At 38.7% G+C, this 13,422-nt stretch overlaps 2 protein-coding genes across 3 annotated transcripts in view; both read right to left on the bottom strand.

The window, feature by feature from the left end:
• The window catches only part of LOC110950946 (septin-9-like), a 128,975-nt gene that overhangs the window by 99,037 nt on the left and 16,516 nt on the right, over positions 1-13,422 (bottom strand). The gene's annotated exons all lie outside the window — the stretch shown is intronic.
• Positions 1-13,422, bottom strand: part of LOC127533139 (programmed cell death 1 ligand 1-like) — a 39,033-nt gene that overhangs the window by 11,263 nt on the left and 14,348 nt on the right. For both annotated transcript variants that reach the window (XM_051945502.1, XM_051945503.1), the window contains 3 exons: positions 1,594-1,670; positions 1,163-1,501; positions 378-683 (listed from right to left, as the gene is read on the bottom strand). In XM_051945502.1, the coding sequence (XP_051801462.1) occupies positions 378-683; positions 1,163-1,501; positions 1,594-1,660 (712 nt within the window). In that variant the 5' untranslated portion in view covers positions 1,661-1,670. The remainder of the gene's footprint in view (positions 1-377; positions 684-1,162; positions 1,502-1,593; positions 1,671-13,422) is intronic.

The following is a 13,422-nucleotide window of genomic DNA, read 5'->3' as shown; positions in this document are numbered from 1 at the left end:
GTTTTGCCAGTGTATGAAAACCTCCATCTGTTTCTGGAATTTTGATACTGTTTCACACTTACAGGATGTTATTGATAAAGTTCATACTTTAAATACACTTTGTTGTTTGTGCTGGAAAATTCAGCCTACTCTTGTCTCTGGTGATGCCAACAAAAACACGTCCTACCGTTAGCTTGCGGCTCTTAGTTGAGCAATCCTAAACGAAGGCATGTTTGCGAAACTGTGGTAAAATCTGTTGTTTCAAATTTCAGGTTAAAAAAATGCCCTTAGATTTAACTGTGGCTGCATAGCATTCCTCTGTGTTCAGCAGAAAAGGATCTTTGGGTTTAACAAGTATCACATGTGGTGCTGAATATCCCATACTAAGGAATATGTACCTCCAGAAATCGGTGGCATTTCGAATGTGGTCGAACCCTCTTTGCCTCCAGTGGCATTGAACACGACACAGGTATACTTGGAGAAACGGGATCCTTTCAGCAAAGTCAGCGTGCTTGAGAGCTGAAACAGGCCATTGTCGGTCTTTCTCACGTCCATTTCTGCACTCTTTGTCCACTCCTCATTGTGTTCGTCAAACCAGCGAAGCTGACCTTTCGGGTAGCCATCAGCGTTACAAATCAGGTCGTTATCTGCATCTTCAGATATTTTCTCAGGAATGGAGCGTACAGTTGGGTCTCTGTATGTGGCTGCAACGACGAAATGGAAAGCAAACATCGTGAATGAGCTGAACAGTGTACTAACATGCCAATCAAATAACAATAAAATATCTCAATGACATCAGATGTCCACAATATTTGGCTGGGACTAAGAATCACAATATGTGGTAAATAAGATAAGAAGATGGCTACTACAGCAAATATTCCTGATCATGTTTGTATAACATAATGAAACTGAAATCAAGTAATGACAGTTTGAGGTCATCTAAGGGGAATGCCAAACAGATTAGCCTGGAAAGTCTCTGACTTCAAAATAAGTTTCATTCCATCAGAGAAGTCATTAAGTCAGTTTTCTGCATTTAACCAGAATGTGCAAATGTACATAGTAACAGTTTTACTAGCGTTTTAGCTTTAATTTAAGCTGGTGAGAATTAATTTTGTGAATACATTTTTAACTCAAAATGGTGACCTCTTTGTGCCAAATGGTGGTAAAAATGTTTCACTTTCACCTTTGACGTTGAGGCTAGTGAGGCTGCTGGCATCGCCGCTGTCTGTGATCACCATGCATGTATAATCTCCATCATCTGCCACCTTAGTTTCAGCAATGAGCAGGGATATGTTCATGTTGTTGTCATTCCAGGATGGTTCAGCAAATCTATAGCCTGGCTCCTGCTGGAGTTTCCCTCTGTTAAAAAACAGCAAGGGTTGCTCAGCTCCCTCTTTCGTCCAAGTCACAATCCGGATTACTGCACCTGCTACTTCTTTTGTGGTTTTGACAACACACTCCAGCAGTGACTGATGGCCATATTCTCCTCTGTTTTTTGTGTTGCATTCTATTTTTACATAAACTGTAGAAAACAAAGTAAAAAATGAGAGGGTGGTTACACTGGTAGTAAGCAGAATTTCATACTTTTAGTATTCAGATTATGGAGGAGCTTACAATTATTTGCATTTCCTGCAGCGACCCAGACGGCAATGAGAATAAAGAAGGTTCCACTGGAGGCCATGTTTCTTTATCTGAAAGTAAAGTTATAATGAAAATGTATTTAAAAATCACTTTAGATACAAGAATCACCAGCTTTAATTCAAGAGGGTCAAAACTGCAGGGTGGAAAGGGGGTGGGAGGAGGACTGGGATGAAACTAATATTGTGCATTAGAGGTCAGTGTGTTAGAGGTTGTTGGTGAAGGTTGTTGAAGAAAGCATGATAAAAGTGAAGCAACAAGCCACATCATGTGCAGCAAACACTACCTCCATTAATGTCATGCTTAAACATTAATCTTCAGAGAATCAATAATCAGCTATGCCATTTCTGGCAGAAACCCAGTGTGAGCTTCCTGGATAAAATTACATTTATGTAATCTTTACAAGGAAAGACTCTCAAAAAATTCCCTGAACATATTATGTCATTAGTTCCCTGGCTCTTAATAATTCAATCAACATCCATTTGTGGCGACAGGAAAAATGATGAAATACAATAATAAAGAATTATGTTTTTCAACTGCACTAAATTAAACAAGCAGCAGTCGTTTAAGTGTTTGTGTTGCTAGTTTGTATGAAAGCATTCATTTTCATTGAGCCAGGAAGGACAAGACCAATGACATATTAGTCCCTCCAGGAATTCGCGATGTTGCAATCTCCACGAATTTTGCATGGCCTTGCAATTTTGTCCAATCACCGCAACTTTCCCGCAATTTTGGCCCGCCTCCCGTGAGTTCCATCAATCATAGCAGCTCCCAGCGCAAACCTAATGCACGTACATCACCGAATTCACTTCCTGTTTATGGTTTGAAGATGCAGACGTGAGATACTAATGTCTCTCATTTACCAACAAAAATTACTGCTGAAGACCGTGATAAACAATTAATTCACTGATGTTCTTCACCAAAGCAGTGCTAAACTGTTTTACAACTGTGCAATATTGTGGTAGAATACAAAAAAACAAACAAAAACAATCATCGATTGATACACACTTTTTTTAAACACTAAACATATTAGAACGGCTGAAATGAGCGGACAACAGACCAGAAAAGTCACCATGATGGAAACTGTTGCATCCAGATCCGTTAGAGCACTGAAAGAATGAGGTAAATTCTATTAATTATTCCACCAAAGACCACGGCGGAGTTATGTGACGATCAGCGTGTGTGAATCCTTCCTCTGTTACCACATCACTCAAAAACGGACTCAAAGATTTGAATGAAGTTTTCAGGGTCGGTCAGAAATGACACAAGGACGAAATCATTAGACGTCGGCACTGATACGGCTTAAAGTTTGGATCCATGGATTTGTTAAGGAGTCATAGCCGCACGGCGTCTGATAGCGGCACGGTAACCATGGCAACAAGTGAACGCTACCTCAGCGGCCTGCTGACGATCACATCATTGTGATCCTACAACAAATCTACTACTGTGGACGTATCAGAAATGATACAAGGAACAACTGAATAAATTGTGGGGATGTTTCTGAGTCCCATCAAGTCCTGTCACCCCCTGCATAGTTAGGTCATGTCATATTAAACCAGTATCTGGCTGCTGCTAATGTCCCACTATGGTGTGCCAGCTTTTGTGGAAGTGGGTTGGAACGTCAAATAATTAATTTCGGAATAACCATTGTCAATTACAGTGTTGAAACATGTTCTACAAGCTGGAAAAAAATGCAGCTTTTTAGCAATTGTCATTGTCTCCCGCAATTTCATCACAACAAATAAGCTTAAAACATCGCAACTTTTATCGCAATTTTTTAGAAAAGCTGCCGCGAATTCAGGCATTTTCGGCCGCAACAATCATGAAAAATGCCCGCGAAATCCTGGAGGGACTGGTATATTAATCAGTCGTGGTAGTGAAATAGTCATGACCTTTACCTGCGTAAAAGTACTAATACTCAGAGACAAGTCCTGCATTTAACATGTTATCTAAGCACAACAATGTAGGTATAATTAGCAAAATATACCTGAAAGAGGAAAAACTAAAAGACACTATGCAGAAAAATGTAGCTGTTGCACTCATCTATATTTATCATTACATTTCTATTATTATTGCAAAGAAGAATTTTACTGTTGTAGTCGGCGGAGGTTGAGCTTATTTTGAACAATTTTGTACAGAACAGTTCCTAATGATCATTTTCAGTATGGATTAGTTTATTGATTGCTGATTGGTTTATAAAAAAAAAAATCTTAGAATAGTGAAATAGTGCAACAATTAACTCAATCATCTGATTAATGAATTACTCATTTCAGCTGTTCTTGTAAAAACGGTAGTTTTTTCATAATAAAACAGGTTTCTTAAGGTCTTCGTATGTTTTGTAAGCAAAGATCTTGACTTGTAAAGTATCTGCTGCTCCTACATAAATACATTGGATTAAGGAGTAGAAAATGTCCCTGTAAAATGTAGTGGAGTATTCAAAGAATATATCTTAAAAGAAAAAGATTTGCCTAAACTACTGAGTTACATTCTACCCCTGTGAATTAGTGACTGTGCAAAAACAATTTGTTCTTCATCATCTAGCATTAAGATTACTTGTCCTAATATAAACAAATGTCAAATTTCATTTTTGATTTTCCAACATACAAAGCTTTAAGAACGGGTTCTGTTTGCTACCAAAAACTGATTTTTTTTCTTCTTTTTAAGGATACTGGCAAAGACATGCAAATTTATTTTTGATTTGGATAGCATTCAAATCTTATCACATAAAGCTTTGTGGTGCTGACTGTTGAATAAATTAGTTGTGTTGCCATGTGTAGTGTGCAAAAAGCTGCTCTGTTGGCGATGTCTTGTTTTCAGGACACATCGTCCTTTCTGTAGTCAAAATAATTCCATACAACTGATGTTGTCTTTCTTTTTGAAACCAAACTGCAACTTTTAGTGTGTCCATCCTGTTTATTCACTCATTTTACTGTCCACGTAATGCAAACCCGAATAAGTTACCAGAACTCAAAAAAACTGAGGCAATTAATTGCCACAAAATTTTTGAATTAATAAATTAAAAGTCAAAAGTTTTCAGAACTTAAAAGTTTGGATTACAGATAAGACAGTAAAAATTAAATAATTGCATTCTGTCCTCCGCAAATGTTTTAGTTTGTGTCCTGCTTTCAATGTAATTTTTAGACTATTTATCCCTGATCAAAATGCAAATTATTTTTTAATAATGATCGATTTTACTTCATTTGTGAAGCACTATAATATTCTTTAGTCATTATAACGTGCATAAATAAGATTTATTATTAAATCTCATTTATTAATCCTGTTCTTCTATTTAACTAAATGAAAACACTAGTCCTCAGCCCACCTGGTATGTTCACTTAAATCTTAATCTGAGCTTCCAAAATCCAATCTTTCTTAATTCTTCCTTCATATATTGTTTTCTTGGAAATTCTTTGAACAATCTATGATTGCATGATAGTCTTCTCATCTTGGCAGTGTTCAGATAGATAGATAGATAGATACTTTATTAATCCCGAGGGAAATTCAAATAAACAGGTTTTATGTTTTCAAATCAACCCCATCACATCTATAGCCTTGCGACTAAATGGTCGCATTTTGCGACCAAAATTGCGAGTAAATTTTTCATCTACTCGTGCATGTACGACCAGTAAATTTGTCGATTTTTTTTTTATTACTATTGAATATATTTTGTTGCCGACAAACTTCTGCTCCACATTTCAGCCCAGTGGACAATAATGCGCAAATGAGCTGGTTTAACCGACATTAACTCCAAAAGAAGAAGAAAGGAGACGAACACCAACGAAGAAGAAGGCGGACCAATGTGTGCAGGGGCAGGGGGCGAATGACGGTGACGCTCCTGATGTTTCACAAAACCTTTATTTACGTTCAGCCTTTTTTTAAACAGAAATTCACCTTTCTGTCCTTCACCCCTTTCTTGTATCCATTCCAGCTGCTTATAAGTTTAGACACATCCTTTGCTAGACAGCAACAGCGTGGCTTTTCGGACTTTTCTGTAGCGTCTTTGTCATGTCAAGAAACCTCTTCTTAGAGAAACAATTCCTGTACCGCTCAGGGGCAGGGCTTCAGGGAGAAGGGTATGTCTGCAGCCGGATGCTGCACGAATAAGCCCCGCACGAATACTTCCTGCACGAATATGGCCCTACCATTCCGGTAAGTTTTTTAAAGACAGCGCCACCTGCCACAATGAATGATTTCTATAGTGCTCAATTTCCATTTAAAATCGGTGATTTCACTCAAAATATACTTACAACACAAAAGGCTTATTCAAGGAAAAATTCCCCATTCATTTTAACCCCTGTAAATTTTTCTACAGAGCTGGAGGCTGCTCTTTCTGGACCACACCGATAGGACGGCAATTTAAGGGCTGTTTGTGTTGCCCATTGTGTTAATGCTAAAAGAAGTAGCTAGCAGCATTTATCGCCATGATGGATGACGGTAAAGACGTGAGTACTAACTGTGAATTGTTTTATTAGTTTAACTTTATAAAACAAATAAACGATTGATTTGGAGCGTTTTAAAGTTTAACGTTTTAAACACTTCTGCTGTTTTCATTTCCAGAGAAAAGTTTTTAACCTGCTAAACTGAGGAACAAGCTATGTTTGAGCTCGTCATTCATTAGCACAGACGACCACTTTTAGTTCCGCTGCTGTAAAACCAACGCTTAGCTTGTTTAATAATTTGTTTAATTGAGTCCTAGCCAGATTTTGGAGGCCCAGGTCCAGGTGATTATAATTAACTACAAGCAGCATATTAATTAACCCTTCACCAGATGGTAAAAGCATGTTGAAATGATCTCTTCCTGTTAAAACTGTTTGTGTTCTACTGGTTCTCTGGGATAGTTTACCAAGAAACTTTATGGACCTGTTTTTAGTTTTTCCACATATGACCAGTTCAAATGTCTTCTGTGAAAAACATTAAACTGTGAAAGTACATTTACTTCATCGTTAGACTTTTCATTGTCACATTTTTATGTGATGCTGAGACGCTTAGTATATTTAACGCTCAGTTTTGATTTAGGCTTATCCTTCACTCTGTCTACTGTACAGCCTGAAGTTGCATCATTTTATGTGTTGTGACTGTACTATGATTGTTGTTGAATCTTTGGATTTCCAGATGTGTCTACGAACTGTAAATCATGCCATCAATGTGGAACCTTTTACCGTTACCAAGAATGGAAAGACGGCCTCCACAGTTTCAATGACCGGGTACTCCTTGATCTTCCTTTATGTCTAACCATAAGGAACATGCCGCAGGTAATTTATCTAAACTGTCTCAAGCCTGATCTGTGAGTGGATTATTTAATTTTGTGTATGTATAAATGCACAAATACATTTTTTCAGTAACTTCTGGTTTTCTTTATGTTGATCTCTTAGGTCCATACTGCAGTGAGCCAAGCTGAGAGATGAACTCTACAAGCTAAAGATGAAAACACTATCTAAAATACAGTATTTATTCTGTTTTTCCTTTTAGGAGTTATTTATGGACTGTGATGTAACCAAAAACATTGATGTATTGTATTTTATAGGTTTGGGTGATTAGGAAATTATGCAGGGAATGTGGACTGGATTCCTCTGGATCACGCACTGACCTCCTCGTGAGATTGACCAATGAAATGAAATCAAGACAAACTTACGACAAGGTTTGTCAGAAAATATGGGCTGCATCAGGTAAGTTAAATTTCACTCAGTGTATGTATGTGGGCAGCTACTTTAATTGTCAGACTTCCTTAGGGGTTAGTTTTACATTATTTGTGTTTTTTCCAAAGTTGATTCTGTTTAATTATCTTTTTTTCTTCCCAGGCAGCTGGGCTGTGATTATGTGCCCATGCGGTGTCGTATATACCATAAAGTGCAACATTCGAGCGGAAAGCCCACGTGACTTCGCTGACCTCCTGCTCTCCTGGAAACACATGCCAAATATCGTTATATATGACTTTGCACATGGACTAGCCACACATACAAATCTAAGAGAACCTGAAAGATTGCCAGCATTGTTACCAACTTTCCAGTGAGTCTATATAAAATACCAAATTATGTTTGTGGCTGTCCAAATGTTCATCTGTATAATGACAAGATATTTTATTTATGTTAGGAGGATGTCGACATGAAAGACTTCTTAGTCTTTCCAGCGGGGACCAATGACAACGGGCCAGATCACTTCGTGTAAGAAATGACACTGTTGTAGATACTAGATGGTAGATGTTATGGTAATATGTTCAATTTATGTGCCTTCTAGCAATGTGGACTCCAGTTCTACTTCCCTGACGTAATGATTTTTTAACTTCTGTGCATCTTTTTATCTATTATCACAATATAGATCATGAGGCCGCTCCTGAGAGAAATGCTCTTTTTCGTGTCACGCCCCTCCCGTGCCAGTGCTCCGACTCATCTAATTAGGAGCAGCTGGGGAGAAGCACAGCTGAACGCTATGAACAATCAGAACAATCAGCTCAGTATAAAACCTGGCGCTTCCCTTATTTCCCTGCTGCATCACTGCCACATACCTCCTGCATCATGTTCCCGCCTGGGACTCTGCACCCTGCTGCGAGCACACAGCTCTTGGATTAATGGATCACTTCGTCTGCCACCCCTGCTACATGCTTCACACCGTCACACGCACTCCGTCATCTGGACTCTGTTCTCCGTGAGTTACCTTGCCGGCCCTGTCCTCCCTCTTCACCCTGGAATCCCTCGCCCTCTCTGCACCCCTCTTCCGTCTACTCCCAGTCCGCCTACTGCTCGGTCCTCACCCCGTCTCCGCCGCCATCTCCCTCAGCTCTGCTCTCCACCTGGTCTCCCGATTCCCCTCCTGAACACATTATGAGTTTCCCCACTCCCTGTTAATTTAGCTTAGCTTTCATCGGCCCTAAGCTGTCGCCTTTAGTTTTGTTTAGTTTAGTTAACCCTCCACCATGGTCCTGCACTGTCGCCCTCAGTTTAATTTAGTTTTGCTTTGCCCTCTTCCTATTAATTCCCCTGTGCCTCCCTTATGGAGTGATTTCTTGTTTAATATTTTTGCTTAATAAATTCTTATTAATTCATCCTGCCTGTCTGTCGCTTGCTGCATGGGTTCACACCACCCCGTTCGTGACATTTAGACTCGCAGTACACAATGTATGAGTCTGGATTTGGTGACGCTGAAAACAGAGCCATTTTTAGGTTCACAAATGAGACATACTGTTTGCCACGTTCATGGTCTTATTGCAGACTACGTTTTAGGCTATGTTCCTATACCCTGTGATGCATGTCTTGGACTATGTTGTTACAGCATGTGATGCATGTTTTGGGCTATGTTTTGATAGCCTGTAATGGTTTGTTTTCACCACTTTCTTATTGCTGTATGCCTCAGTGGTTGTCACAGCATCAGTTTCATATGATTTGATGTCTTTTGTTATCAATGATGTTTTCACTAATTTCAGAATAGAATCTTTTTTTTTTTGAACATCTGTTCATGGTGCTGCTTCAACTTAACCTCACACAGAACTTTTACTCTGTAGATTTGAAACATGTGGCAGCCATTGTAGGCTTACTTGCGTCAGCACTGAAGGACTACAAGAGTTATATTCTTAATCTCAAAACATCCTTTAATTCAATTTTGTGGGGTTTTTTTTCTATAGAGATCTTGCTCAGCAAATTGATCCTGAGAGCTGGACTGAGAAGACTGGCCATGATATTGCGGTAACAAAGAAAAGCATAATTGGCTACTCCAAAATACTATTACTGTTGATACTACTGTTTACTTCATCATCGTGCAATGGAGGAGGCAGCAGTTTTCAGTTGTGTGTAATCTCATCTGTTTTATTTATTTTAGGGCCTGCCACGCCAGATGTATGGAAATGACTGTGGGATTTTTATGCTTATGGTAAGGTCACATTTTTTTAAACTGAGTATGTTGAAGCTTCTGTCAACAATGCAAATAAAATGCTTGATTTTCCATCTTATCTGTTACAGTATACACTTTCCATTGTCACAAACCAAGGGTTTGAATTCCAGGAGGTTAGTTTTAAAAAGGTTTACACAGAAGAAACTGCTCTCCAAATGCTTTTGTTGTTGCCACATACTATTCATTTTGAAGAGAAAGGACACATTTTGAACAAATTTTTTTTCTATTGTCACACTGCTTTCAGATAGATATGCCTTTGATACGGAATGGTCGGTGTCTTCTTCTCATGGAGCGTTTCCAAACAGAGGGGTATGACAGCCTGAAACAAAACATGTATATAAATTTTAGTTGCAAGTTGGGGGTTCACTTCCACTTCTACAAACTGATAACACACTCAGTGCCATGTCAGTAGAGCACCTGGTAACTACATTAAGTTCATCAGACTGTGGATGGCAGTCTTTGTCGAGAGTATTTGTGCATGTCATTTTTTTCATCACTGTGTTGGCTTTTTTTCCCCGTTATTTATCTTGGATGAATTTTGTTTGAAAGGTATGGCAAGAGGTTTGCTTTCTGGGCTAATGAAGCCAGAAGCCTGCTCCAAGGAACCCTGAAGCCCATTTACAGAGTGCCAAGGCGGGGTGCAGTCACTGAGGAAGTTCCACTCCATATGCAGGCTGTCACTGAGCGCACTGCAAAGGACGCAAGACTGGTGGACTTCATGATCCAGTCAAAGGGAGCTGAGCAGCATTTGTGGTACTTGCAGTGGCGGCTGGCCAATAGAGGGCGCTTGGGCGCCGCCCCCCTGGTGTTTTTGATTTTTCATTTTTAAAATAAATATTTTTAAAATAAACAATCAGTTATTTTTAGCACCATGCGTGTTTAAATTCGCATTACATGTTATGTACAAAATATTAAATAGAATTTTCAGGGAAAATAGTTTCCTGCTCATCTCTGCTGAGCTGCTGGGGCGCTAGAGAAATCGCCCCCCCAGTGCGGCAGAGCAGCCAATTACCGACAAGAGATTCGACATAGCAACAGAAATTTATCCAATCAGCGTTGTCGAATCTGATGCCCAGTGGGGCAAAATCGATTTCGCCCCAAGCCAAGTGAGCATGCGTGAGTGCGGTGGATAACTGTGACACTGTCAGTGACAAGAGGAAGGCTTGGCTAGCTGGATCTAGTCATGCAAATGCTTTATATTGCTTCTCGTGTTTGCTCTATAAAACAACTGGGACAGACACGACATGGACTGTTTCAGGAGTAAGAGATATGAAACACTTATCTGAGAAAATAAAGAAACTCAAGAGTAGGAGGGCACATATGGAGAACACTGTTAACCTAACGATGCTAGGCAAGGCTAACATTGCGACGCAGCTCGATGAAGAGTGACACACAATTACACACTGAACTGTTCTGAAGTGGCCTCCAATGAGCCCTGATCTGAATTCTACTGAACATCTGTGGAAGGAGCTGAAACATGCAGTCTGGAGAAGGACAGCCTTCACACCTGAGACAGCTGGAGCAGTTTGCTCACCAGGAGTCCACACGTGCAGAAGTCTCACTGAGAGTTACAGAAATCACCTGACTGCAGTGACTGGTTTAAAAGGTTATACAACAAAATATTAAGTTAAGGGTACCATCATTTTTGTCCAGGCCTGTTTCATATTCATGCAAAGTAGTCTTCAACAGAAGAGTACTGTCTGTCTGTATACACACACACACACACACATTAATTCACTTGACCAGATTTTTCTTTGTATAAAGTTGAATTTAGCACAACATATCATCCAGCAATGTATTGCACTGAGTAATTTTTTGATATTTTGTCTAAATAGTATGTGTTTGCTTATGTAATCTGCTCATCATTTTCTGGCTTGTTCACTGAAATGTTGAAATCATCAAAATTGTTGCAGATTGTATTTTTCTTTGTCTGCTAATTGAAAAATCACTTAATTGTTGCAGTTCTGATCAGTTAGTAACATTTAGCTTTATCATAAATTACTGTACAGTATTTTTCTGTTCTAGTATTAATTTCTTAATATACTTAACACTTAACAATACTTGAGTCGTCAATTCAACACTAATGCACTGTTTCATGTGCTCAGCTGTATATATAATTTATTGCCAAAATTGTGGTTAGGCAATATGTTGTGCATGTTTTGTGCAAAAATGCCTCAAGTTATTAATATTGGCATTAAATAATTATTATTTCACAGAGCACTGATATCCTGCCATTTCTGTTGTATCGGGATGGTTACTGAAACTGACTTGATATGGCACAGCCCCACCTAGAATATTTTTCACCAGCCGCCAATGGGTACTTGGAAAATGTTCCTGTTTTCTCGTCATTGCAGACTGACTCAGAAAAGATTCACTAAGGGAATTTGTTAGTAATATCAGTGGACAGAACATTTTTTGGCTGTGTTTTGAAAGAATTCCTGAGTTCCAGAAATTCATTGTTTCTGTACTTTGGGTTGCCCTCAGGATGCACTTGGTGGCAAATGTTCTACCTGGATTTATCAGGAGTCTTGTGGCCAGATGCCTGTCTACCTGGATAGTGAGGAACAACAGGACAAGCTTTTTGGGTTCCTAAAGGATGTACTGCACAGAACACCAACACAGCTAAGCTTCACAGATGAAGTGCAGTTCATCTGTGGTGTTCTCTTTCCAGAGGTAGGCTTTGCCATGTAATACAATTATACATGTTTCTGCTCCTGCACTTTTATAGGCTCAATAAATATCCAACCTTTTATGACACCATTTGTGTATTTGCCTGTCTAACATGACTTGCTCTGCTGTAAAATGGTATATGTCAATTATATTGCTTAAAAATGAACCGTTTTCTTTCTTCTTCAGTGGTCCTGCTTACCATCAAAGGTAAGAGTAAAGGATGTTTTTTTTTAAATTTACACAACGCACTAAAATGTTTTTGTTTTTTAACTGTTTATTAATACAAGTAGTTGCCACCTTTGTTAAAGTGTACCAATGTCTGTGAATGTATCCTCTTAAAGTGTTACCAGTATTTCTGTCAAGCCTGCAGTGATAATGTTGTCTGACTACTATTTCAGTGAAGTGGAGGAATTCTCTGGAAAGATCAAAAAAGACCTGAAGAAAGAAGGCAGACTGTTCAGTTGGTACGTGCTGCTCATTTCAAAGGAGGTGTATTGGCTTGAAATGTTAAAAATAAAATATATTTTATTAAATAAGTGAAATACATACAGTTTATCAGATATATCAGTGCTATATCTACTTATGCTTATTAATGTGTCTGTGTGTCTCTGTCAGGAGGAAGTGAGATCAGACGTTTTGCAGTGGGAATCATAGACTTCACGTACTTAATGTATGTTTGTGTGTGTGTTCAGCTTTTATTTTTATGTCATTATTGTGTAAAATAAATATATATCTGTCTTAAGAGTTGCCCTTGCGTTTTGTCTCTTTCCTGTTGGATCTAGACTCCACAAAGGCCATTACAGATGATTCCATTAATATTTTATCTTAATAAAAAGAATATTTTGATAACGTGTGACATTGTAATAAGTACTACTTGTGTGAATTAAATATTTAAAATCATAGGTAGAACATGAAGTAGTACTTTGTGTGGAATACTTGGTGTGGTCCAGAAAGAGCAGCCTCTGGCAATGTAGAAAAAAAATACAGGGGATAAAATGAACAGGGAATTCTCCTTGAATAAGCCTTTTGTGTTGTAAGTATATTTTGAGTGAAATCACTGACCCTTCGATCATTGGACGACCCGCTCTACCACCTGAGCCACAGCCGCCCCATACTTTAGTGATGTAGTAGGTGTAAAATATTGAATAAAATGTTGTACTGCATGACTGGCTTTATTTTCACTGTCATATTTAACTTTATAGCGCAAATTTACAAGTGGATGGCTGATATTGTCTCCAAGTGCATTTTGGGTAA

This window comes from Acanthochromis polyacanthus, chromosome 3 (genome assembly GCF_021347895.1).
Source record: "Acanthochromis polyacanthus isolate Apoly-LR-REF ecotype Palm Island chromosome 3, KAUST_Apoly_ChrSc, whole genome shotgun sequence".
In the NCBI taxonomy this organism is placed as follows: Eukaryota; Metazoa; Chordata; class Actinopteri; family Pomacentridae; genus Acanthochromis; species Acanthochromis polyacanthus.
Note: the sequence above shows the minus strand (reverse complement) of the source record. Positions and strands in the feature narration are given on the sequence as shown.